The sequence below is a fragment of the Pan paniscus genome, chromosome 1, assembly GCF_029289425.2.
Source record: "Pan paniscus chromosome 1, NHGRI_mPanPan1-v2.0_pri, whole genome shotgun sequence".
In the NCBI taxonomy this organism is placed as follows: Eukaryota; Metazoa; Chordata; class Mammalia; order Primates; family Hominidae; genus Pan; species Pan paniscus.
Genome location: NC_073249.2, coordinates 45,486,398 through 45,514,345, shown reverse-complemented (window position 1 = coordinate 45,514,345; position 27,948 = coordinate 45,486,398). Strand labels below are relative to the sequence as shown.

Here is a 27,948-nt window from a genome sequence, read left to right as displayed (position 1 = left end):
TGGATTTGCGCCCAGCATGTGGATTTCAGCGTCTTCCTGGTAAATCGCCACCCTCAGTTGCCACCTGAACAGTAACTCTCCACGAAATGGATGAGAGTTGAATCCGTAACTGGAGGGAACCAGGCATCTGGCTTTGGAATGCAGACCGCCCCTGGCCGACTGCCAGAGGTGGGAGGCCTGAAGTTTGGGCTCCTTGCCGCCCTACCCTTTCCACCACAACGCTGCTATCAAGCCTAAACTCCAGCAAAATAGGCTTTAGGAAAGGCACGAAATTAACTCATTTTACACATAGAGATACACACTGGGACGATTTTGGCTTTTCAAGCTAACTCAGAAAATGGAGATACAGGCCGGGCGCGGTGGCTCACGCCTGTAATCTCAGCACTTTGGGAGGCCGAGGCGGGCGGATCATGAGGTCAGGAGATCGAGACCATCCTGGCCAACATGGTGAAACCCCGTCTTTACTAAAAACACAAAAAATTAGTCGGACGTGGTGGCAGGCGCCTGTAGTCCCAGCTACTCGGGAGGCTGAGGCAGGAGAATCGCTTGAACCCTGGAGGCTGAGGTTGCAGTGAGCTGAAATCGCGCCACTGCACTCCAGCCTGGGCGACAGAGCGAGACTTCGCCTCAAAAAAAAAAAAAGAAAAGAAATTGGAGACAGGACGGCACTCCCCATACCACGGCCACTATACAACCGAAGGCACCTCCTCCCGCCTCCCTCCAAGTGGCGCTGTAGGACCGGCCCACCTTCCACAGCGCAGCCGCCTCAGTTTGGCCTCCCTCGGAGGCCATGCAGCGGAGAAACGTGACTTCATGGCTAGAGGGGCATTTCCCAGGAGCCGCCCATGCCGCCGCGTGACCTTCACACTTCCGCTTCCGGTTCTTTATTCCGGAAGTTGCTCTCAGAGGCAGCGTGCGGTTGTTCGCTTTGTGAAATTCCACCATGGCGTACCGTGGCCAGGGCCAGAAAGTGCAGAAGGTTATGGTGCAGCCCATCGTATCCTACGCAGGATGTCAGGACTAGGAGGTTCGGGTCAGAATACGGGGTGCGAAGGCGCAGGCTGAGAGCAGGCCTGGGATAGCGGAGTACGGATCCACATCCCATGAGCCCCCGGGGCTACCAAGACTGGAAGAAAGCGCGGGTAGTTGAACCGTGATGGTGGGAAGGTGGTCTTGGGTGGACCCCTGCCGTGGGGAATGCAGGAATGGACGCGGCAAAAGGAGGGAAGAGAACTTTAGGTGCGGAGTGAAAACGGGAGTTAACGGTTTTGGGAAACTCCAGGGGAATGAAAGTGGAATGGATGTTCTTTAGTCTTTAGAAGACCCCTAATGAATGCCCAGCTGGGCACTTGTTGTTTGCGTAAGCACCAGACCTCGCGTTTAGTAAACAAAGGTGAGACGGGAATAGGGTCGTCCAGTTGTTTCAGGAAGCAGAGTCTATGCTGCTTTTGTATTTTTTCCTTAGCCACTGTGGTGCAGAACCTCATCTTCAGATACTTACAAAATGTACGTAAGTTGCTTGTTTCGTAACTACTTTTTAAATAAGAGGTGAACTGATTTAGTTTTTTGTGTTAACCTGAGCGATTGCTGTGTTCTAGAATTTAAAAATAGATGTAACTGGAGATTGGAGGGTAATTGAGGGGAAGGAGTACTTAGCACTAATGTGATGAAGTGGTGTGTATCCATGCCACTTCCCAACATGCAAAGAATTGTATCCATTACTTTGCAAGATCAAAAATAGTTTTTAATTCCAAAAAGTATTATTAGCAGACTTGACCATGGTATTTGGGCATCAGTAGTTTTGTTAGTAGTGATTATGGCTAGAACATTGGAACCTCTCCCCTTTAGGATGAAACATTGGAAGAAAAACCCAGCCAACTTAAACCATGTCAAGAGGTGGTGTGTTTAATACCTGTGGGAAAACTTAAAGACGAAAAAAGGAAGAGAGAAGGGGTAGCTTCAGAGGAGTTTAGTGGCAGCTGCTTTCCTTTGAGGGAAGTTTTAGCAACTTAAATTTTATAGTGTGATAACACAACTGAAAAACATTAATTTCAGGTGATAATAATTTTTAACCACCTGAATTGAGGGCTCCTGTCCTAGTTGTTAGGTGTGTGACATGAGAAAGCTTTGTTTTGGAACTGGATTTTGCTGCAGGAGATAAGCCCTTGGTCATTAGAAATTACTGCTTTGTGCTATGCTGTCAAAAACTTTCACTCTTAATGGATTGAGACCAGAAGCAGTAAGAAATATTGAGTCCCAAAATCACAGGAAAATTATTAGCTTATACAGTTCCAATATAGAACTTATTAAATGAAAATTCTCTTTGAGGTTATTATTATTGGTGAATAATTCTTAGATATGGGCTAAATAGTTAAAACTTTTGACTTACATTCATTACAATTTTTTTAGGAGCCATATTTCTCTTGTCGTTTGACCAAAATGGTTAGGTTTTGTATACTTCAATTTTTGGGGGGGCGGGGGGCGGGGAGATCTTGCTTAATGTTGCGCAGGCTTATATTGAACACCTGGCCACAAAGCGAATTATTCCGCTTTGGCATCCCAAAGTGTGGGAACGGTGTGAATCGAGGCACCTGGCCTGTTTTTCTTTTGTTTTTTTTTTGAGACGGAGTCTCACTGTGCCCAGGCTGGAGTGCAGTGGCGCGATCTCAGCTCACTGCAACCTCTGCCTCCTGGGTTCAAGCGATTCTCCTGCTTCAGCGTCCCGAGTAGCTGGGACTACAGGCGTGCGCCACCACGCCCAGCTAATTTTTTTTGTATTTTTAGTAGAGATGGGGTTTCACCATGTTAACGAGGATGGTCTCTGTCTCTTGACCTGGTGATCCACCTCCCTCGGCCTCCGAAAGTGCTGGGATTACAGGCGTGAGCCACCGCGCCCGGCCCTATTTTTCTTTTTTTAACGTTTCCACTTTTATGATTATTTCAGAGATCGCGGATTCAGGTGTGGCTCTATGAGCAAGTGAATATGCGGATAGAAGGCTGTATCATTGTGAGTATCCAGGCGATTTCATCTCATAGCAGTTCGGTCGTAGAAAAAGACTTAACAGAAAGTGTCTAGCCAGAACAGTGTATAAAAAGTCAAAGATCCAACCTAAGGAAAGTTTTTCAGGTGCTGCTGTTTAGCCTTTTTTCATTGTTGATCGATAAGGATTGGGTAGTTTTTAATAGGGAAAATAATTTTAATTCATTTTCTTTCCTCTGTCTATGTTGAGAAGAAAATTTGTATTTGATTTTTGAGAAAGGGCCATGTTCTATTGCTTAGGCTGGAGTGCAGTGGCACAATCATGGTTCGTTGCAGCCTCAACCTCCCGGACTCAAGTAGTCCTCCTGCCTCAGCCTCCCAGGTAGCTAGGATCAGAAGCGTGCACCATCACAGCCTGCTAAATTTTTATTTTTTATAGAGATGAGGTCTCACTGTGTTGCCCAGGCTGGTCTCAAACTCCTAGGCTCAAGTGATTCTCCCACCTCAGCCTCTCAAAGTCTTGGGATTACAGGCATGAGCCACAATGCCTGGCTGAAAATTAACTTTTAAAAATTATTCGAAAAAAAAATATTGAGCGACAATGTTAGTATGGAGAGGGGGGACAAAATAAATGAAATTAGGGAGGGTGGGGTTATTTGTTGTGGGTTAGGTGATACCTGAATAGAGAGCTCAGTGGGGTTAGTTAAATAAGGCTTCTGGGATAGCAGGCTACCCTAAATTTTTTTTTTAAGTTGGGGGCCGGCTCTGTCACCCAGGTGCTCTCAGCTCACTGCAATCTTGAACTCCTTGGCTCAAGTGATTTTTCCACCTCAGCCTCTAGTAGCTGGGAACTATAGGCATACACCACCATGTCCAGCTAATTTTTAAATATTTTGCTGGGCAAGGTGGCTCACGCCTGTAATCCTAGCACTTAGGGAGGCCGAGCATGATGAATCACTTTAGCTCCAGAGTTCGAGACCAGCCTGGGCAACATGATGAAACCCTGTTTCTACCAAAAATACAAAAAGTAGCCAGGCATGGTGGTGCGCCCTGTAGTTCCAGCTACTTGGGGGGAGCTGAGGCAGAAGAATTGCTTGAACCCAGGAGGTCCAACTGCAGTAAGCCGAGGTCGCACCACTGCACTCTAGCCTGGAAGACAAAGTGAGATCCTTTCTCAAAAAAACACAACTTTGGGTGGAAGGTGGGGTGGGGCTTGAGATGAGTGAATCTTTGAAGTTAGTTGGAGTTTTTATCTGCATAGGTATACTCATTTAAAATGGTTTGAATGTGATTTTCTTTGAAGATAACAGTTTGTTTATTTTTCTAGGGTTTTGATGAGTATATGAACCTTGTATTAGATGATGCAGAAGAGATTCATTCTAAAACAAAGTCAAGAAAACAACTGGGTAAGGATAGAAGTGGTCTTACAGAATTCTAGAAATATTTTATTCACTTGCAGAATTCAGTGACCTGCAACTCAGTTCATGTTTGAATTTATTTTGCATTTGAGAAGTTATTATTCAGAGTAGTAGTACACTTTTGAAATCATCCTCTACTACTCACTCCTCACCACACTCCATTTTGGCTTCTCCACCCAGAGAGCTCTCACCAAGGGAACCAAAGACTAGTGGTATTAAATCTAATGATCAGTACTAATCCTCATTTTATTAAACTCTTCAACAGCATTTGGCACTGTTGGCTGCTCCCTCCTTAAAGTGCTTTGTTCCCTTGTCTGAGTGGCAGGAAAAACCCAAGGAGATTTTTCTGTTTCCTCAGTTGACAATAATTAACACAGAAGACTTCTGTGACCAGATGTATGGGCATATTTCCCCACACACCAAGCAAGCAATCAATTCGGCAGTGGACATCAGCTCGGAGTCATCAAGTTCAGTTCAGTTCTAACACTATCTACCTGAGATAGCGTCAGTTCCCAGAGGTTGAGGGCTCAATCCCCAAGATTGCCTTCCATGCCCCTCAGTCCTCCACCAGATGCTAATTGTCAGCTCCAGATTGTTTTACCTGTGCTTCTTACTGACTGGCTATAAACTGGGTCCCATGACCCCTCCGTTGGTTTGATTAATTTGCTAGAGCAGCTCACAGAACTCGGGGAAACACTTATATTTACTGGTCTATTGTAAAGGATATTACAAAAAGGACAGATGAAGAGATGCGTCGGGCAAGGCATATAGGAAGGGATGCGAAGCTTTTGTGCCCTCTGCAAGCTTACCACTCTGGGAACCTCCACATGTTGAGCTATCAGAACCCCATTGTTTTCAGTTTTTATGTAAGCTTCATTATGTAGGCATGACTGATTAAATTGGCCGTTGGTGATCAGCTTAACCTTCAGCTCCTTTCCTCCTCCCCGGGTGGGAGGGTGGGGCTGAAAGTCCGACATCACTAATGCCTTGGTCCTTTCAGTGAGCAGCTCCCATGCTGAAACGTTGTAGGGGCTGCTGGCCATCAGTCAATCATTAGCATACAAAAAGGCAACATCTTAGAGATTCTAAGGATTTTAGGAGTTGTATGGGATTGAAGACCAAATAAATATTTTGCAGTATCACACCTTGGCTCTACGATATTATACTTGGGTTTTTATTTTTCACTTCTGGCTATTTTTCAGACTTATATATTCATTCTTGGGACCCAGTCACTAAATGAGTTGCTCCAGGCTTGGTTCTAGGCCCTCCTGTCATTCAGTATTGTCTGCCTAGGCACTGGAGTACAGCTTCAGTTACCATCTATATATACTGACTCCTAAATTTGTTTGTCTGGGCCTATTCACCATTTCTACTTGAATGTTTCAAAGGCTTCTTAAAGTCAGCATATCAGAAAGCAAACTCAATTCCAACTCACACTGTTTAGAGCTATTGTATTATTATTTCCTGCTTTATTGAATGGCACCAGTTTCCAGTTCAGCTTACTAATTGATTTCTCTGCAGCTACCTCCAGTTTGCTTTCCAGGCCTCACTCATCTTTTAAAAACACCAGTCTGAACATGTGTCATCCCTTTGCTTGAAATACTGCAATGACTTCCTGTTGCTGTTAGGATAAAAAAAAATCTAATGATTCTGCAAATCTAATGATCTTCATGATCTAGTCTTATCTCCCTCTGCTCATCTCGTATCACTGCCTCACTTTCTGAGCTTTAGCAACACTTGTCTTATTTCAGTTCTTTGAATCTGCAGATTTGCCCAACCATTAATCTTTGTATATGATATTCCTTGTGTCTGTAGAGCTCAGATCAAATATCACTTCTTTTAAGACAGCGGTCCCCTAGGCCAGGTGCAGTGGCTCACACCTGTAATCCCAGCACTTTGGGAGGCCGAGGCGGGTGGATTACGAGGTCAGGAATTCAAGACCATCCTGGCTAACACGGTGAAACCCTGTCTTTCCTGAAAAAAACAAAAAAACAAAAAAATTAGCTGGGCATGGTGGCGGGTGCCTGTAGTTCCAGCTACTCGGGAGGCTGAGGCAGGAGAATGGCGCGAACCTGGGAGGCAGAGCTTGCAGTGAGCTGAGATCACGCCACTGCGCTCCAGCCTGGGCGACACAGCGAGACTCTGTCTCAAAAAAAAAAAACAAAAACCAGTGGTCCCCAACCATTTTGGCACCAGGGACCGGTTTTGTGGAAGACAGTTTTTCTGTGGACTGGGGTGTGGGGGATGGTTTTCGGATGATTCAAGCACATTACATTTATAGTGCACTTTATTATTATTACATTGTAATATATAATGAAATAATTATACAACTCACCATCATGTAGAATCAGTGGGAGCCCTGAGCCTGTTTTCCCACAACTAGACAGTCCCATCTGGGGGTGATGGGAGACAGTGACAGATCATCAGGCATTAGGTTCTCATAAGGAGTGCGCAACCTAGATCCCTCTTTGCCCGGTTCACAATAGGTTTCGCGCTCCTATGAGAATCTAAGGCCTCCACTGATATGACAGGAGACAGAGCCCAGGCGGGAATACTAGTGATGGGGAGTGGCTGTAAATACAGATGAAGCTCCGCCACCTCGCCCACTGCTCACCTCTTGCTGTGTGACCCAGTTTCTAACAGGGACCAGGACTGGTACTGGTCTGTGGCCCAGGGGTTAGGAAGCCCTGCTCTGAAAAGTTCAGAGTTTAATTTGGTTTTGCTGGGGATGGGGGAAGGCGGGATTATGTGCTCCCTGAGTTTGTAGTAAAACCTTTATTATTGAAATTATTTTACTAGTGTCTCTCCTGTTATCAGATGCTTCACCGTAAGTGTATGAGTCATGCCTTTTTTGATCCCAGTGTGCTCAGTACCTAACTCAATGCCTGGCACATAATAGAAACTAAAAAATATTTGAACAATGAATGGTATTTCTTTTGTTTTTGGAGACAGAGTCTCACTCTGTCGCTCAGGCTGGAGTGTAATGACGTGATTTTGGCTCACTGCAACCTCTGCCTCCCAGGTTCAAGCAATTCTCCTGCCTCAGACTCCCAAGTAGCTGGGACTACAGGCGTGTACCACCACGCCTGGCTGATTTTTTGTGTTTTAGTAGAGACGGGGTTTCACTGTGTTGCCCAGGCTGGTCTCTAACTTCTGAGCTCAGGCAATCCACCTGCCTCGGCCTCCCAAATGCTGGGATTACATGTGTGAGCCACTAAGCCTGGCAATGAATGGTATTTCTTAACCCAGTTAATGAATGGTCTTAGGATTCACGGTTTCATCAAGACACACTGAATCATTTCTGTTAACATCTCATTCACTTGAGGTTTATTTAGGCATTTTGTCTTTATTTGTTAAATGCTCACTAATACTTTTATCAGTGGTGGGTTTCAGGTGTCTCTCTTTCAGACCCTCAGGATTCTCTTCAACCTGAACTAGATATGTGGAAAGTAGATTTTGAGAAGCAGTATGGTGTTTCGCTGGCTGCTTCCTGCTTAGACTATTTTTATGAAAGCCTGGGTTTTTTAGATTTATTGTTATTTATTTATTTATTTTTTTGGAGACGGAGTCTCACTCTGTCTCCCAGGCTTGAGTGCCATGGCACAATCTCAGCTCACTGCAACCTCCACCTCCTGGGTTCAAGCGATTCTCCTGCCTCAGCCTCCCAAGTAACTGGGATTACAGGTGCATGCCACCACACCTGGCTAATTTTTTGTATTTTAGTAGAAGACGGGGTGTCACCGTGTTGTCCAGGCTGGTCTCGAATCCTAAGCTCAGGCATTCCACCCACCTTGGCCTCCCAAAGTGCTGGGATTATAGGTGTGAGCCACCATACCCAGCCGGGTTTTTTAGATTTAAAGATGTCTTGCCAGGACGGGCAAGCTTAGCCTTACTGAGGTCATATTATTCATAAATTATTTACCAACTGTTGAATTCCCATGGTAGTATTTATCCTGTAGAATAAAATGTTATTAATACCTGCAGAAGCCTGGGAAAGTAGAACAGTTTAATTACTGTTGGAGTACATCAACGTGTCTCAAACCGTTCTACCAGTGAACACCAGTGTTCCTGAAGATGTTTATAAATTTCTCAGAAAAGTATTGTCTTAAATAACCTTAGGAAATTTTGGGTAAAACAGGTTTGTTTATTGTAGGATGGAGTCTTTTTTTTTTTTTTTTTTTTGGAGATGAATTTTGCTCTTGTTGCCCAGGCTGGAGTGCAATGGTGCCATCTTGGCTCACTGCAACCTCCGCCTCCCAGATTCAAGCAATTCTCCTGCCTCAGCCTCCCAAGTAGCTGGGATTACAGGCACGCGCCACCAGGCTCTGCTAATTTTGTATTTTTAGTAAAGATAGGGTGGAGTCTTTAATATACTAACAGCTTTAAGAATGGAGTTATAATATGCTGTATTTCCCAAACTTGACATACGACTCATTTCCAAACTTTTATTACAAATTCAGCATTGGGAAATGTTGTATGAGGCCTATTGAGTTGACTTAGTCCATAGAAATGATATTTGTCATGAAATGTCATCTACCTATGTTAGTCTCTTGAAAAGATAAATGTATTCTAATGGAGCCAGAAAGCCTTTCACTATATGGACACTTGAAAATGTTCACATATTTTTATAAGAAAGCATTTTCAAAATATTGTTCAAAAACTGGATACAAAATTCTGAGAGTAAAACATCTGAGTGTGTGGCTATTAATAGCTTTTTGTTGTTTTTGTGTTGCAGGTCGGATCATGCTAAAAGGAGATAATATTACTCTGCTACAAAGTGTCTCCAACTAGAAATGATCAGTGAAGTGAGAAATTGTTGAGAAGGATACAGTTTGTTTTTAGATGTCCTTTGTCCAATGTGAACATTTATTCATATTGTTTTGATTACCCTTGTGTTACTACAAGATGGCAATAAATACTATGGGATTGTTTGTATTAAAAAATTTACATTGCTTCTTACTATTCAGCAGTAGAAACTTTTTACACAGTAACACCATTCGTTGTTGGTATTTAGTTTTCTGAAGGGTCGCAGTTGCCTTGAGCACTTGGTATTCGCAGAGCTTGGACCTGTAGATTTTGAGGCAGATTAGGAATTCTGCCTGATGGGTAAGCTTCCAGTATTGGGAGGTGGAGAAGGGGAGGGTTCAGAAAAATAAATAAGAGTTATTGCACTAATAAATGTCTTCATCACTTGTAGTTCTGGATGCTGGAATACCAGAGTTTCTATCCTAAATACGTTGGGTACATTATTTAATGGGGTCAGTATTGCTCAACACTCTCATTGAGTCACTGTGAGGTCTTTGTGAATTTTATCGCCAAGATCAGAATGTGAGAAGTATTTGGATATAGGGAAAGAATGAAGTGCCTTTCAAGTACATTAAAAATCAGTTAAGAGTTTACAGGAAAGAGACTGAGATTGGTAATCTGAAAAGGATCACAAGCATAGCTGGTAGGCAAATTGTTAGGCAGAATAATGGTATGTTGGAGAAATACACCTGTCTCTTATTCTTATCTCTTAAGAATTTTGGTTCTTCCCCCAGTGATTGCTGGTTGAATTCTTATGTGGACAGGTTTCCCTTCCCCCAGTATCGCACATGGTTCTAGTTAGAATCCTGTTAGATAGTGAGCATCTGCTGTTAGCTAGACACTGTTGAATCAATACAGTGAAACAGACTGGTAAGCAGGTGGTTTTAATGCCTCATTCTAAGTGCTATTTAAATTGGATCTTGAAAGATGAATAAGGCCTGCCTTAAGTTCTGCTAAAGGCAATGTTGTTATTAAGGACGGGTGAGGAAGGACCAAGAAGTCTGGCTCCTGCTTTTCTACATGCCTGTGAAGGAGACTTTTCATTGAAACTGAATAAAAGAAATCCTTTCTGAGATAGAGGAGATTTGTAGGTGAATGCAGAAGTGTATCCAGCTTTGAACTGTGCATTCCATCTATATTCCTCCTGTCTGAACTCATGCTCTTTTGATTATGTTTTGAAATAAAGGGCTGCATTAGTTCTTTTAACATTTGAGTTTGAAATTAATTAAACTGATCACAACATGCAAAGAAAACATTGGGCAGCAGAGGGAGTTACAGCCCTGAGACTGCTTCAGCCCTGCTGGTGAGAAGATTGAATTGAAGCTTTTTCAGAGCAGAGCAAAGACCTCCCTGCAGCTTTCTTGGCACCAGAATAGCTGGGAAGAAGGATAAAAGCCCAGAGGAGTATAATCTCTAAGAAAACCTGCTGGCTGCCTTTTCCATTTCCCTGTGTGGCCTTTCTGACCTGGCTGCCCTGTGGAAGCAGAGCTGTGCCTGCTGTGGCTTATTCTGAATGGATCAAGACATGGAAGGTTCTATTTTTGACAGAGCAAATGATAATAGTGAGAATTAAGGTACAGTGAACTCTTACAATTGAGCTCTGTATTTAGAAATCTCTGCTTGCTTTCCTGCTCTACTGGAGCCTGTGGTGTTTGCTTTTTAAGTTGTACTTTTCCACCATCTCTAGATTGTTTCTTCCAACCAGAATTTACGAGAGGCGTTGCTCTCTGCCTCATTAAGGTTACTAAAACATCCTGCTGGGAAGCTGCTCTTGTTGGCAGCCCTGGGTTATGTCAGCTTTTCTGGAATGGCTGTTGGTTGCTGAGGGGGTCTTGATAGACACCCCTAACCCTCATAGCATTCTTGAAGTAGGGGGTGGGAGGAATAGAGAATCAGGCTCTGAAAGAAAAGTGCTGATGTGGGCCTGCTGTTCAATTAGTAGCAGGTAGGCAGAAGGAAAAGTTTGAAAATCATAGGATATTGTGCTTTGGGCTGCCAACTCTTGCCATATCACACTTGTCAACAGTTTCAGGATTAGAGAGTGTACCTCTAATTTGGATTAAGGCATTATGGGCTGGGAAGTGTCATGGTGGGGTAAGCCTAATAGCATCTCAGGTTAACTGGATAACACAGGCATTTTCCTTAACTATCTACTCATTCATGCTTTTGTGAGGAATTGCTTGTTAGAACTTTATTGTTGAGACAGAGTCTTGCTCTGTTGCCCAGGCTGGAGTGCAATGGCACAATCACAGTTCACTGTGACCTTGACCTCCTGGGCTTAAGTGATTCTCCCACTTAAGCACCCTGAGTAGCTGGGACCACAGGCACACACCACCAAGCCTGGCAGTTTTTTTTTTTTTTTTAAATGGCAGAGGTAGTTGAGGCTTTATTTTGGAAAAAACAAAAAACAAATTGTTTTATAGCTGGAGTCATGGGCCAGGGGGGTACCCCAGGCAATAAACTCCCTCCATGAGTGGGCTGAGAGCTAGGACTGAGCCTCACTTAGGTGAGGCTATGTTCACTTCTGTTCCCTATGCTCCCCTGCACAGTGGCCTCTTCCACAGGCTCTGGGGCATCCGCAGGAAGGGATGGGCTGGGAGGGGCTGCCGTGGCCATTTACTTGGGCAGGACATCAGAGGACTTGGACACCAGCTTCCCATCTTGCGTCTCTATTTTCTTTACAACCACGGCACCTGGAGGAACCCTGGAGAAGCTGGTGCGGCTGAAGGAGCTAGAGCCCCTGCCAGAGCCAAAGCTGGAGCCTAGCCATAGATGAGGCCAGGGCTTGTGAGGCCCCATAGGCCAAGCTCAGTGCACCTGAGCAGCCATTGGTGGTCTTTATATATATACTTATGTTCTGCATCCCAGACTCCAGCCTGCTCTTGTTGCCCTCCAGCAGCTTCATGTAGGTGGCAACCTCTGTGTCCAGGGCCAGCTTGACATTCCTCAGCTCCTAGTATGCCTGCTTGGGGGTGGTGTCTTTTAAAAAAAAAAATTATTTTTAAATTTTTATTTATTTTTTTGAGACTGGGTTATAAGACTAGCTAATTTTTGTATTTTTGTTAGAGGACTTTGCTATGTTGCCCAGGCTGGTCTCGAACTCCTGGCCTCAAACAATCCATCTGCCTCGGCCTCCCAAGGTACTGGGATTAACAGAGGTGAGCCACTGCAGCCAGCCGCATTGCTGTCCTTAATGGCGGCTCCCACGCTGCTTGGCATTCGTGATGGCAGCCTCCAGGGAAGTCTTCTGGCCTTTGAGGCTCTCAGTCTCAGCCTGGAGCCAGCTGATGTTCTGGTTCATTTCAGAGATTTTCGTCTTTGTGCGACACATCATCCTCATGCTTCCCAGCCAGTGTCTGCAGTTCCTCGTACTTGATCTGGTATGTGTTCTCAGCCTGGCCCAGCTGTGGTTGGCAATCTCGTACTGGTCCTTGACCTCAGTGGTGATGCTGTCTGTGTCCGTGGAGTGGCTGTTGTCCATGGACAGGACCACAGATGTGTCCAAGATCTGGGACTGCAGCTCCTGGATCTCCTCTTCATACAGCTGCCTGATGAAATTGATCTCGTCAATCAGCCCTTCCATGCAAGACTCCAGCTCTACATTCTTCATGTAAGCTTTGTCCGTAAACTTCTTGATGAAGACAAATGCATTGTCCATCTCTGTACACTTATTGATCTCATCCTCACGCTTATTCTTGAAGTCCTCCAGCAGCCCCTCCATGTTGCCAAGCTCTGCCTCCAGCTTCAGCTGCTCCTGGCCCAGAATGTACAGCTGCTGCTGAAGGTTGTTGATGTAGCTCTCGAGCATGTTGTCCATGTTGCTCTGTGCCGTCTTCTGCTGCTACTGGAGGCTACACTTGCTCTGCAGCATCTTGTTCTGCTGCTCCAGGAGCTGTATCGTGTCAGTGATGGAGGCAAACTTACTGTTAAGAGTCTTGATCTGCTCTTTCTCCTGGGTACACATGGCCTGGATGTTCGGTTACACCTCCAGCTTAAGGGGGCTCAGCAGGCTCTGGTTCATCATGATGGCTGTGATGCTCCCCATTACCACTGGCCCTGCTATAGCCTCCACTCAGACCCAGGCCACCCCAGAAGCACTGCTGCTACCCACTTGGGAGAGCCTTGAGGAGCTAATGCAGCATTGGGCCTATTCATTTAGAAGCAGCTGCTGAAGACCCAGGGACCAGAGGTGGATACCTTGTAGGACTTCTGGGTCACCCTGATGAACATGGTAGAGGCAAGAGTGGAGGCAGATGGTCCAAACCAGGCAGAGATTTGAGAGGGAGTAGAGAAGCTACATCTAGGTATAATTTTTAATTTTTTTTTTTGTAAAGATGGGATCGCACCTTGTTGCCGAGGCTAGTCTCAAACTCCTGAGGTCAAGCAATCCTCCTGCTTTGGCCTCCCAAAGTGCTGGGATTACAGGTGTGAGCCACTGCGCTCAGCAAAACTTTATTTTTAAGGTAGCTTGAGAACTTTATTAGTACCTGGAGATGAACTTAAAAGTTATATCCAATGGAATTATTAAAAATTTAAAAGTATTAGCTTAGTACATTTTTATGATCAAAATCCAAACAGTATATAGAAATAGAAAAAAAATTGCTCCTTTTCCTACTAGTATTCTCCTTAGATGACCACTGTTAAGAGTTAGATACTTATCCTTCTAAACTTCATACTAATAGGTATAGGTTGTTTTGTTTATCATTTTGGTATTTTATTCCTTTTTTAAAAAATCAGTTTTACGTTGAGTGCAGTGGCTTACACCTGTAATTCCAGCACTTTGGGAGGCTGAGGCAGGAGGATCACATGAGTTTAGGAGTTCGAGACCAGCCTAGGCAACATGGTGAGACCCCATTTCTTTTTTTCTTTTTTTTTTATTTTTGAGATGGAGTTTCGCTCTCTTTGCCCAGGCTGGAGTGCAATGGCACGATCTCGGCTCACCACAACCTCCACCTCCAGGGTTCAAGCAATTCTCCTGCCTCAGCCTCCCAAGTAGCTGGGATTACAGGCATGCACCACCATGCCTGGCTAAATTTTTTTGTAATTTTAGTAGAGATGGGGTTTCTCCATGTTGGTCAGGCTGGTCTCGAACTCCCAACCTCAGGTGGTCCACTGCCTTGGCCTCCTAAAAAGTGCTGGGATTACAGGTGTGAGCCACTGCGCCTGGCCTGTGAAACCTCATTTCTATAAAAAATAAATTTTAAAAAAGCCAGTTAGGGCTGTGGTCCCAGCTATTTCAGAGGTTGAGGCAGGAGGATTACTTGTGCCTAGGAGGTTGATAGAGGCTACAGTGAGCTACGTTTATGCCACTGCATTCCAGCCTGGGTGACAGTGAGACCCTGACTCAAAAGAATAAAAAATTGTTTTGAATTGTGGTAAAGTACACATATATTTACCATCTTAACCGTTTTTAAGTGTACAGTTCAGTAGTGTTAAGTATATTCACATTGTGCAACCAATCGCCAGAACTTTTCATCTTGCAGGACTGAAATTCTGTACCTATTAACTCTACATTTTCCCTAATCCCCTGGCAATCACCATTCTTCCTTTCTCTCTCTGATTTTTTCTGTTCTAAGTACTTAATATAATAGGATCATGCAGTATTTGTCTCTTTGTGACTGGCTTATTTTATTTAGCATAATGTCCTCAAGCTTCATTCATGTTATAGAAAACGTCAGAATTTTTTTTTTCCGTTTTTTTGGGGGGCCATGGGATGAAGACAGAGTCTCGCTCCGTCACCCAGGCTGGAGCGCAGTGATGCGATCTCGGTTCACTGCAACTTCCACCTCCCAGGTTCAAGTGATTCTCATGCCTCAGCCTCCTGTGTAGCTTGGACTACAGGTGTGTGCCACCATGCCTGGCTAATTTTTTCATACATTTAGTAGAGGCAAGGTTTCACTGTGTTAGCCAGGCTGGTCTTGGAACTCCTGGCCTCAAGTGATCCACCCGCCTCAACCTTCCAAGTGCTGGGATTACAGGCGTGAGCCACCATGCCCAGCCTCTTTCTTTCTTTTTAAGGCTGAATAATATTCCATTGTATCCACATTTCACATTTTGTTTATTCGTCCATTGATGCACCATCTGGGTTGCTTCCATCTTTGCCTATAGTGAATAATATTGCTATGACCGTGGGTATACAAACATCTCTTTGAGAACATGCTTTCAGTTCTTTTGGATATATACCTAGAAGTAGAATTGCTAGATCATATGCTAATTTTGTTTTTAAATTTTTGAGGAACTGCCCTATTATTTTTCATAGCAGTTTCACCATTTCACATTTTCACTAGCAGTGGATAAGGGTTCCAGTTTCACCATATTTTTGCTGACACTTTCCTGGTTGTTTTGATAGCCACCATTCTAATGGGTATGAAATGGTATCATTGTGGTTTTGATTTGTATTTCCCTAACAATTAATTGATGTTAAGTATCTTTTCATGTTTATTGGCTATTCAGATGGAGAAGTGTCTATTCAAATCCTTTGCCCATTTTAAAACAGGTTATTTCGCTTTTTGTTGTTGAGTTGTAGGAGTTCTTTGTATATTTGGGATATTAACCTCTTATCAGATATGTGATGTTTTCTCCCATTCCATAGATTGCCTTTTTTCCCTCCATTGATTGGGTCCTTTGATGCAAAGAAGTTTTTTAATTTTGATGTTCATTTTATCTATTTTTACCTCTATTGCCTTTTTGGTGTCTTAGGTATTTTTACTTTGGAGAGGGTTTTTCTTTTTTTCTTGTTTTTACAGTTGAGTATCCCAAATCCAAAATCTGACATGCTCCAAAATCTGAAGTTTTTTTGAGAGCCGACATGACACTCAAAGGAAATGCTCATTGGAGAATTTTGGATTTTGGATTTTCAGATTTGGGATGATTAATGGGTAAGTATAATGCAAATATTTCAAAATCTGAAAAAACCTGAAGTCTGAAACACTTCTGGTCCGAAACATTTTGGGTAAAGGATACTCAAACTGTAGTTTTTGTTATAAGTAGACAGTTTATAATAGTACTTTTTTTTTTTTTTTTTTTTGAGACAGAGTCTCGCTCTTGCCCAGACTGGAGCGCAGTGGCATGATCTCTGCTCACTGCAACCGCCACCCCTTGGGTTCAAGCAATTCTCATGTCTCAGCCTCCCTAGTAGCTGGGATTACAGGCGCCCACCACCACGCCCAACTAATTTTCATATTTTTATTAGAGATGGGGTTTTGCCACGTTGGCCAGGCTGGTTTCAAACTCCTAACCTCAAGTGATCTGCCCGCCTCAGCCTCCAAAAGTGCTGGGATTACAGGCATGAGCCGCCGCATCCGGCCTTAAAATAGTACTTATTTATGGAGCACAAAGTGATGTTACATTTATGACTACAATGTAAAATAATTAAATCAAGCTAATTAACATATTCATCACTTCAAACACCTTTTTTTATGGTGAGAACATTCGAAAGTTAGCAATTTTGAAATGTTCGATACACTGTTATGAACTACATTTGTAATGATGTATGATAGGTATCAGAGACTTACTTCTTATTTCTCTGTCTCATATCTTTTGTTTGTTTGTTTGAGACAGAGTCTCACTCTGTCACCCAGGCTGGAGTGCAATGGTGCAATCTCAGCTCACTGCAACCTCCGCCTCCCGTGTTCAAGTGATTGTCCTGCCTCAGCCTCCCGAGTAGCTGGGATTACAGGTGTGCACCACCACATCCAGCTAATTTTTGCAATTTTAATAGAGACAGGGTTTTGCCGTGTTGGCCAGACTGGTCTCAAAGCCCTGACCTCAAGTAATCACCCCGCCTCGGCCTTCCAAAGTGCTGGGATTATAGGCCTGAACCACTGCACACAGCCGTCTGACATCTTTTTAAAGAGACCAGTTCTCACTATATTGCCCACTGTGCCTGGCTTAACTGAGATTTTGTACCCATTTACTGTTACCACACCATTCTGCTCACTCTCCAGCCTTTGAAACCACTGTTCTCAGCCTCTATGAGTTCAATGGTTTTAAATTTCACTTGTGAGAATTTGTCTTCCTGTGCCTGGCTTATTTTTTCTTGCATAATGTTCTCCAATTCCTTCACATTGTTTCAAATGGCAGAATTTCCTTTTTTAAGGCTGAGTATTATTTCATCATCTATATATAACACATTTTCTTTATCCATTCATCTGTTGTTTGTTTGCTTGTTTGAGACAGGGTCTTACTCTGTTGCCAAGGCTGTAGTGCAGTGGCATGACTACAGCTAACTGCAGCCTCAAACTCCTGGGCTCAGATGTTCCTTCCACCTCAGCCTTCTGAGTAGCTGGGACTACAGGTGTGTACACCACACCTGGCTAATTTTCTTTTTGTATTTTTTATAGAGACAGGGTTTTGCCATGTTGCCCAGACTGGTCCTGCAAACTCCTGGGATCAAGCCATCCTCCTGCCTTGGCCTCCCAAAATGTTGGGATTACAGGTGTGAGCCACTGCACCAGCCATTGATTCCTCTGTTGATGAGCACTTAGGTTGATCCCATCACTTGGCTATTGTGAATAGTGTTGCGATAAACATGGGAGTGTTGATATGTCTTTGACAAACTGATTTCAGATCTCCATACAGTTTTTCATAATGGCTATTCTAATTTACATTACCACCAATTATACATACGTTTTCTGTTTTCTCCACATCTTCTGCAACACTTAACCTTTTTTTGATAATAGCCATTCTGGCAAGTGTGAGATGATATCTCATTGTGGTTTAAATTTATGTTTCCCTAATGATTAGCAATATTATACATTTTTTCTTTTCTTTTTTTTTTTTTGATACAGGGTCTCACTTTGTCACTCAGGCTGAAGTGCAGTGGCACCACCTTGGCTCACTGCAGCCTCGACCTCCTGGGGTCAAGTGATTCTCCTGCCTCAGCCCTGAACAGGCAGTCTAGCTGTGTCATTATCCTCACTGTTCCTTTTGAGGTAGGACTAGGTTGGACTTCCTGAGAAGCACTTCAGAATGCTAGGGAAGCGGTGTGACTGCCTTCAGCCCTCTTTTCTCCTGTAGAAACCATGGGCCCAAGGAAATTCTCTCCCCCTGGTGATGTGCTAGCTTGGGGAAGGGGTGGCATGGTCGAAGTGAGACTGTATCTCCCTACCCCTCTAATTCAATTTTCAATCAGTCCTTTGGACCACACATGTGTTTTAGGCTTGTTTCCAAATATTGGGGTTTTCAAAAATATTCTAGTCTGTGGATAGTTGCTAGTTGAACTTTCTGGAGGTGTCAGGGACTGGAGTCTGAGACTTCCTATTCTGCCATCTTGCTGGATGTCACTCCCCACATTTTTACTCTTTATATGCACATACTCTCTGCAGCTTGACTCTTGCCAGTAAAACTTGGACATAATTCTATGTTAAATAGCTGTGACATTCTCCATTGTACGCTCTCCCAATTTAAGTAATCAGCCCCTTATTTATGGATATTCTAGGGTCTTTCCAATTTCTTGCTGTTACAAAGAGTTTTTGTAATGTACATCTTTATATCTGTTTGTGTCTATTTACATGTTTCTGTGAGATGAATTGTTGCAAGTGGAATTGCTAAATCAAAGGATATGTACATTTAAAAAAATTCTGTCGGTACTTCTAAATTGCCTTCTAAAGAACATATGAGAAAATTGTTTTCCTTATACCAGCCAACCATCAGGCAGCAGTTTTAATAAAAATGAAAGTCTCAATCAGGGGCCATGGCTCACGCCTGTAATCCTAGCACTTTGGGAGGCTGAGGTGGGTGGATCATCTGAGATCAGGAGTTCGAGACCAGCCTAACATGGTGAAACTCCATCTCTACTAAAACTATAAAAAATTAGCCGGGCATGGTGGTGCACGCCTGTAGTCTCAGTTACTCGGGAGGCTGAGGCAGGAGAATCGCTTGAACCCAGGAGGCAGAGGTTGCAGTGAGCTAACATTGCTCTACTGTACTCCAGCCTGGGTGACAGAGTGAGACTCCATCTCAAAAAAAAAAAAAAAAGAAAAAAGAAAAACCTGAAAGGCTCATTGTGATGCTAGTATGAAAGAATTGCCAACATCCTAAGGATGCTGGAGTAGAAAAAAAAAAAAACAACCCTATTCTTTAGTGACTATTAAACCACTGAATTAATCAATACCGGAACTGCCTTAACAACAAACTTATTATGCAAGATAATAAATTTTCCTGTTGTTTAAACCAGCTTGGGTTGAATTGTGTTACTTACAGACTAATGCATTATAACTATTACAGCTTCAGACCAGGAGTCCCTCTCTTCAGTACCTTTTAATCTTAGAAGGGGATCATGTGTCCAATGAAGAATTGTTAAATGCTAAATCCTTGAAAAAGTTGGCAGTTGAAGTGATAATCTTGGACTGTATGGGGGAATACAAATGAAGAAGTGACGCAACTGATTTTACTCAGTAAACCAGTAAATATTACTCCCTCCTCTAATTAAGAAAATAATTCGGCCAGACACAATGGCTCACGCCTATAATCCCAGCACTTTGGGAGGCTGGGGCAAGCGGATCACGAGGTCAGGAGTTCCAGACCAGCCTGACCAACATGGTGAAACCCCGTCTCTACTAAAAATACAAAAATTAGCTGGGCATGGTGGTGGGCACCTGTAATCCCAGCTACTCAGGAGGCTGAGGCAGGAGAATCGCTTGAACCCAGGAGGCAGAGGTTGCCGTGAGCCGAGATCACGCCACCATTGCACTCCAGCCTGGGTGACAGAGCAAGACTCTGTCTCAAAAAAAAAAAGAATTCCTGGGAAAGATGATCTGGATTTTCATTTCATGTCCATAGAAACTGCTATCTCTGGAGTGCTAAGAGATTAGCTGTGTCCCCAGGGCCATCCTGAGATAAAGGTGTTTTGCTGGGCAGGGAAATTGCAGAGGGGAACTGGGAAGAAAGAACAAATGAATACTTCTTCCTGATGAACTGATTGCTAAATCAGAGATATGGTAGACAGTAGGAATGGAATGGGTGATGGAGTATTTTCTTTAGAAAAGCCAACTTCTTTAGATTCTGAACTTGATAGGGGACTCAGTTTTTGTGGATATATTTTAGTTCTCACCATTGTTGGCTTTTATTGGATATTATTATATGCTAGGCACAATGAAGAACATAAAATTCAGTCTGTCTTTGGAGATTTGGTGGTACAGTACAGTACAGAGGGAAAGATGACATTGAGACATTTAAACCCAGTCCAACATACCTGGGTTTAAGTCCCAACTTTATAATTACCTATACCTCTCAACCTCAGTTTCATAGAGCTGTTGGAATAACGTAATGAGATAGTACATATAAAGTACCTTATCAGGCCCCAAAAATGAAAATGATTTATAGTTTAAATGATTTATCTAGGAATATGTGTGGGGAAAAGGTAAACTCAAACTTCTGTTCCACATAGAGCAAGATAAGAAATTACAATTTTGAGGATCAGTTTTGTTTATTTAGGCAAGCTTATTAAGGTATAATTTATAGGTACCAAAACTCATGCTTTTTACCTGTATACTTTGATGATTTCTGACAAGTGTATACAGTCATGTAACCGTTACCACAGTCAAAATATACAATATTTCTATGATCTCAGATGTTGCCCTAGGCCCCTTTACAGTCAACCTGTCTCACTCACCCACAGCTCCTAGTAACCACTGACCTGATTTCCGACTCTATAGTATTATATTTTTCCAAATTTATATAAATGAAATCTTACAATATGTAACCTTTTGTATCTAGCTTCCTTCATTCAATTTTTTTTTTTTTTTTTTTTTTTGACAGAGTCTCACTCTGTTTCCCAGGCTGGAGTGCAGTGATGCAGTCTCGGCTCACTGAAACCTCCGCCTCCCAGGTTCAAGCAATTCTCCTGCCTCAGCCTCCTGAGGAGCTAGGATCACAGGCACATGCCACCACATCAGGCTGATTTTTGTATTTTTAGTAAAGATGGGGGTTTCACCATGTTGGCCAGGCTGGTCTTGAAATCTTGACCTCTAGTGATCCACCTGCCTCAGCCTCAGCCTTCCAAAGTGCTGGGATTATAGGCATGAGCCACCACGCTCGGCCCATACAATGCTTTTGAGATTTATTAATTTCTTGCATGTATCAATAGTTTGTTCCATTTAGTTACTGATTAATATTTCTTTGTATGGATGTACTTTTGTTGATTAATAGTTGACATTAGGCTGGGCACTGTGGCTCATACCTGTAAATCCTAGCACATTCTAGGAGGCCAAGGCAGGTGGATCACTTGAGGTCAGGAGTTCAAAACCAGCCTGGCCAACATGGTGAAACCCTGTCTCAACTAAAAAAAAAAAAAAAAATAGCTGGACGTGGTGGTGGGTGGCTGTAATCCCAGCTACTTGGGAGGCTGAGGCAGGAGAATCGCTTGAACTGGGGAGGCGGTGGTTGCAGTGAGCTAAGATCATGCCACTGCACTCCAGCCTGGGGGCAACAGAGCAAGACTCCATCTCAAAAAAAAAAAAAAAGAAGTTGACATTAAGGATGTTTACAGCTTAGGGCAATTTTGCATAAAGTGAAATTTATGTGTAGGCCTTTTGTAAACATTTGAACTTTTTTGGATGAATATCTAGGAATGTGATGGTTAGGTCAAATGATTAGTTGTGTTTAACTTTGTGAGAGGTTCTCAGACTGTTTTTGAAAGTGGTGGCACCATTTTGCATGCCCACTAGCAATGTTTAAGAGTTCTGGTTGCAGCTAGGCACCATGGCTCACACCGGTAATCCCAGCACTTTGTGAGGCCAAGATGGGCGGATCATGAGGTCAGGAGATCGAGACCACCTGGCTAACACATTGAAACCCCGTCTCTACTAAAAATTAGCTGGGTGTGGTGGCATGTACCTGTAGTCCCAGCTACTTGGCTTGGGAGGCTGAGGCAGGAGAATCACTTGAACCTGGGAGGCAGAGGTTTCAGTGAGCCAAGATCATGCCACTGCACTTAACCTGGCAACAAAGTGAGACTCCGTCTCCAAAAAAAAAAAAAAAAGTTCTAGTTGCTCTGTATCCTCACCAACACTTGGTATTGTCAGATTTATTTTTTGTTTTTGTTTTTTTCTCCATGCTAATAGATGAATAGCAGTATCTCATTGTTTTAATTGTCATTTTCCTGTGACAAATGATTTTGTGTGTCTTTTCATGTGCTTATTTGATATCACATATTTCTTTGGTGAAGTATCTCTTAAGACTTTGCTGATTTTTAAAAATTGGGTTGTTTGATTTCCTTTTTTATGTGTGTGTTGGGAGGGTTCTTCTGGATGAAAAGTTCCTTATCAAGTGTTTTGCAAATATTTTCTGCTGGTCTGTGGCTTGTCTTCATTTCTCTATAATATCTTTAAAGAACACAAGTTTTAGCCTGGACAACATGGTGAAACCCCATCTCTACAAAATTTAGCTGGCTGGGCATGGTGGTGCACACCTGTAGTCCCAGCTACCTGGGGGACTGAAGTCTGGGGGGCTGAGGTGGGAGATCATTTGAACCTGGAAAGTCGAGGCTACAGTGAGCTGAGATCATGCCACTGCACTCCAGCCTTAGAAACAGAGTGAGAACCTGTCTCAAAAAAAAAAGAACACAAGTTTTATGTTTTTATTTATTTATTTATTTATTTATTTATTTATTTTGGAGACAGAGTCTTGGTCTGTCGCCCAGGCTGGAGTGCAGTGGCGCAATTTCAGCTCACTGCAACTTCCACCTCCCTGGTTCAAGCAATTCTCCTGCCTCAGCCTCCCGAGTAGCTGGGACTACAGGTACACGCTGCCACACCTGGCTAATTTTTTATATTTTAGTAGAGACGGAGTTTTACCGTGTTGCCCAGGCTGCTCTCAAACTCCTAAGCTCAGGCAATCCGCCTGCATCGGCCTCCCAAAATGCTAAGATTACAGGCGTGAGCCACCACACCTGGCCTCTTTTAAAATTCTTATATTTTTACATTTATGATATATTTTGGGTTAATTTTTAAAATAATGGTGTGAGTTATGGATTATGGTTCATTTTTTTTCATATGGATGATCAGTTATTCAAGAACCATTTGTTTAAGGCTATTGGTTTTCAATGAATTGCCTTAGTATCTTTTTTCAAAACCAATTGACCATATATGTGGGTATTTTTCTGAATTCTCTTATTGTTTCGTTGACCTATAGGTCTGTTGTTTTAATGATACCACATTGTCTTGATTACTTTAGCTTTATAGTAAACTTTGGCCTCGGGTAATTTGAATCCTCCAATTGTGTTCTTCCTTTTCAAAGTATTTTGGCTATTCTAGGGTCTTTACCTTTCCATTTAGATTTTAGAATCAGTTTATTGATTTCTTTAAAAAAAACAACAACCTGGGATTTTGGTTGAGATTGATTAACTCTATTAAGCATTTTGGGGTAAATTGTCATCCTAACAATATTGTTGGCCGGGCGCAGTGGCTCATGCCTGTAATCCCAGCACTTTGGGAGGCCGAGGCGGGTGGATCACCTGAGGTCAGGAGTTCAAGACCAGCCTGGCCAACATGGTGAAACCCCATCTCTACTAAAAATACAAAAAAATTAGTCAGGCGTGGTGGTGGTGGTGTGTGCCTGTAATCCCAGCTACTCGGGAGGCTGAGACAGGAGAATTGCTTGAACCTGGGAAGTGGAAGTTGCAGTGAGCCGAAATCGAGCTACTGCACTCCAGCCTGGGCAACAAGAGCGAAAATCTGTCTCAAAGCAAACAAATGAAAAACAATATTGTCTTCCAGTGGTGAATATGGTATATCTCCCCATTTATTTGGATTTTTCTTCTGTTTCTCTCATCAGTATTTTGTAGTTTTCAGCTTTACCACATTTTGTTAGGTTTATCCCTTCATGAGTATTTCCCTTTTTTTCTTTTTTTGAGACAGTGTCACTCTTGTTGACCAGGCTGGAGTGCAGAGGTGGGGTCATGGCGCACTGCAGCCTTAATTTCTCAGGCTCAGGTGATTCTCCCACCTCAGCCTCCCAAGTAGCTGGGACTACAGCTGCATGCCACCATGCCCAGCTAATTTTTTGTATTTTTAGTAGAGGAAGGATTTCACCATGTTGCCCAGGCTGGTCTCAAACTTCTGGGCTCAAGTGATTGCCCTGCCTTGGCCTCCCAAACTGTTGGGATTGCAGGCATGAGCCACTGTACCTGGCTGTTTTATATTTTTGATGCCACTGTAAATGGTACTGTTTTTATAATATTGACTTCCAATTGTTTTTATTGACCTTGTATCCTATGACCTTACTAAACTCAGTTCTTTGTTGTAGTAGGTGTTTTTTTGTAGATTGCTTGGGATTTTCTTTTTTAAGTTGTCTATAAGGTATACAACACTGAAATAATTACTACAGTCAGGCAAATTAACCTGTCACCTTCCATAGTTACCTGTTTTTTTGTCTGGTAAGAGTACTTAAAATCTACGGTCTTAGCAAATTTTTCATATGTAATACAGTATTATTAACCGTTTTCCTCATGCTGCCCATTAGGTCTCTAGACCTGCTCATCGTACACAACTGCCAGTTTTTGCCCTTTAATCTACCATTCCCCATTTCTCCCCCTCCCTGCCCCTGGTAACTGCTGTTCTCCTCTGTTTCTATGTACAGAGATGATCTCTAACTTACAATTTTTCAACTTTCAGATGGTGAGAAAATAATATACATTTAGTACACTCCTTGACTTACTATGGGGCTATAGCCAGATAAACCCATTGTAAGTTTAATATATAATAAGTAAAAAACAAAAGTTTCTTTTTTTTTTTTCCAGATGGAGTCTCACTCTGTCACCCAGGCTGGAGTGCAGTGGTGCCATTGTGGCTCACTGCAACCTCTGCCTACCAGGTTCAAGCGATTCTCATGCCTCATCCTCTTGAGTAGTTGGGATTATAGGTACCTGCCACCATGCCCAGTTAATTTTTGTATTTTTTGTTTTAGTAGAGACAGGGTTTCACCATGTTGGCCACGCTGGTCTCAAACTCCTGACCTCAAGTGATCCACCTGTCTCGCCTCCCAAAGTGCTGGGATTACACGCATGAGCCACTACACCTGGCCTTATTTTCTTTTTTCTTTTTGAGATGGAGTCTTGCTCTTTCATGTAGGCTGGAGTGCAGTGGTGCGATCTTGGCTCACTGCAACCTCCACCTCCAGGGCTCAAGCGATTCTCCTGCCTCAACCTCCCAAGTAGCTGGGATTACAGCAGTGAGCCACTGTGCCCAGCCCTTATTTTCAATTTGTGGTATTTTCAATTTAGAATGGCTTTATTAGGACATGACCCCTTCATAAGTCAAGGAGCATCTGTATTTGACTTTTTTAGAGAGTCTACATATAAATGAGATTATGCAGTACATTTCTCCTTTTTTTTTTCCTGAGACAAGAGTTTTGCTCTTGTTGCCCAGGCTGGAGTACAATGGTGAGATCTTGGCTTACTGCAACCTCTGCCTCCCGGGTTCAAGCGATTCTTCTGCCTCAGTCGCCCAAGTAGCTGGGATTACAGGCGCCTGCCACCAAGCCCAGCTAATTTTTTGTATTTTTAGTACAGACAGGGTTTTGCCATGTTGGCCAGGTTGATCTCGAACTCCTGACCTCAGGTGATCCGCCCACCTCGGCCTCCTAAAGTGCTGGGAGCACACAGTGAAAATGACATTTGCCTGTGCAATAGAAATTAAAATCCTTAGCATGACTTTCAATGTTTTCTATAATCTGCCTTCAACCTGCCCTTCACCCTTATCTCGCAGGACTACCCTATAAGAATACTCTGTATTCCAAACAGATACTCCAACTCCCTCCCCCTAAGTTTACCAATCTCCATGGTTTGTTTTTATGGCTTTAAATATGAATTCAATTACTTTAATAGATCTAGAACTATCCAGGTTATCTACTTCCATTTGAGTGAACTTTGAGAGTTGTGTTTTTATTCTATTGCTCCTTGCAGAGCAGAGGTATCCCATAGGCAGTGTGCCCAGAATAGCCCAGGGGAGCTGGAGTTGTGTTTTTTAAGGGATTTGTCCATTTCATCTAAGCTATTAAATTTATTGGCACAAAGTAGTTCACAATATTCCCTTATCCTTTTAATGCCTGTAGGATCTGTAGAGGTATCTTTACTTTCATTCTTCATCTATTCTGTTCTTTATTATTTCTATGTATCTCTTTATTTGGGTTTAATTTGATCTTTTTCTAGTTTCTTAAGGCAGAAGCTTTGGTTACTGACTGAAAACATGCCTTCTTTTTTAAAAAAATTTTTTATTATTTTTTTGAGATGGAATTTCGCTGTGTTGCCTAGGCTGAAGGGCAGTGGAGTGATCTCAGCTCACTGCAACCTCCCCTTCCCAGGTTCAAGTGATTCTCCTGCCTCAGCCTCCCAAGTAGGTGGGATTACAGGCGTGTACCACCAGAGCATGGAGCAGACATCGCATAAAAAATTTGGTTCCTCAAATTCAAGGTTTTTCTGCTCATAACACAACCCATTGCACGTGAGTATCATTTGGCCATCCTTGCATTGCCTTTGAGAATTAGGATTTGGGGAACTTGTAAGAAAATGCTGATATATTGGATATTGTCCTGGATAAGAGTAGTAAACTGTCCTCTGACTCACATTTCACGTGTTTTCTACTAGCACCCATGAAACCATGCGGGGAGGGGGGCTTGCTTAGCCTGCAAGTAGGGTAAAACTAAGGATACTTAATGGTTCTTTACATCACCTTACTTGTTTTTTGTTTGTCCCATCCCCATCTCTTTTTTTCCTCAAAATTTTTGTTTTCCTTTGGATGATTTTTATGATTTCATTTTATATCTACTGTTAAACTTATTAGCTATACTCCATTTTTTAAAAGACTTTTACTTGATTACCTAGGGATTACAGCATACATCTTTCTTACTACAGTTTACTTTCAGTAGCTTTTTTTGTTTTGTTTTGTTTTTGTTTTTGTTTTTGAGATGGAGTTTTGCTTTTGTCGCCCAGGCTGGAATGCAGTGGCACGATCCAACTCACTGCAACTTCTGCCTCCTGGGTTCAAACGATTCTCCTGCCTCAGCCTCCGGAGTAGCTGGGATTACAGGTGTCCACCACCACGCCCAGCTAATTTTTGTATTTTTGGTAGAGATGGGGTTTCACCATGTTGGCTAGGCTGGTCTTGAACTGCTGACCCCAGATGATACACCCACCTTGGCCTCCGAAAGTGTTGGGATTACAGGCATGAGCCACCGTGCCCAGTCTGCTTTCAGTAGTATTTTAACACTCCATGTATGCTATGAGAATCTTATACCTCCAATTCCTCCCTTCATTGTGCGTTTTTGTTGTTGTTGTTGTTTGTTTAAGAGACAGGATCTTGCTCTGTCTCCTAGGCTGGAGTGCAATGGCACAATCATAGCTCAGTGCAGCCTTGAACTCCTGACTCAAGTGATCCTCCTGCCTTGGCCTCCCCTATAGCTAGGACTACAGGGATGCACCACCATGCCTAGCTAATTGTTTTGTTTTTTGGGTTTTTTTTTTTTTTTTTGCGTGTGTAGAGATGGGGTCTCTCTGTGTTTTCCAGGTTGGTCTCAATCTCCTGGGCTCAAGTGATCCTCCTGCCTCAGCCTCCCAAAGTATTGAGATTACAGGCATGAGCCACTGTGCCCAGCCCTCTTTGTACTCTTTTCGTCATACTTTTCGTTCTCAGTCCCATAATACATTGTTACTATCTTTGCTTTAGGCAGTTATTGAGATTCACATCATGTGCCTGAATATTGGGTTGGGAAGTCCCATATTTTCTCTTATGAATTTTAAAAATTTTA

At 42.9% G+C, this 27,948-nt stretch overlaps 1 protein-coding gene across 5 annotated transcripts; it reads left to right on the top strand.

Moving 5' to 3' along the window:
- The first annotated feature begins 365 nt into the window (after window positions 1–365).
- Window positions 366–9,357, top strand: SNRPE (small nuclear ribonucleoprotein polypeptide E). Of its 5 annotated transcripts, none has more exons than XM_063597790.1 (5): window positions 366–997; window positions 1,466–1,506; window positions 2,945–3,007; window positions 4,308–4,386; window positions 9,134–9,357. In XM_063597790.1, exons 1-5 carry the CDS (start codon window positions 814–816, stop codon window positions 9,187–9,189), a joined length of 423 nt encoding a protein of 140 aa, XP_063453860.1. In that variant the 5' UTR covers window positions 366–813; the 3' UTR covers window positions 9,190–9,357. The 5 variants fall into 5 exon arrangements, with proteins under 5 accessions (XP_063453860.1, XP_008974839.2, XP_054965400.1 ...); XM_008976591.5 differs by having other exon boundaries at window positions 403–1,027; XM_003822981.6 differs by having other exon boundaries at window positions 845–997; window positions 1,480–1,506.
- The last annotated feature ends 18,591 nt before the right edge of the window (window positions 9,358–27,948 follow it).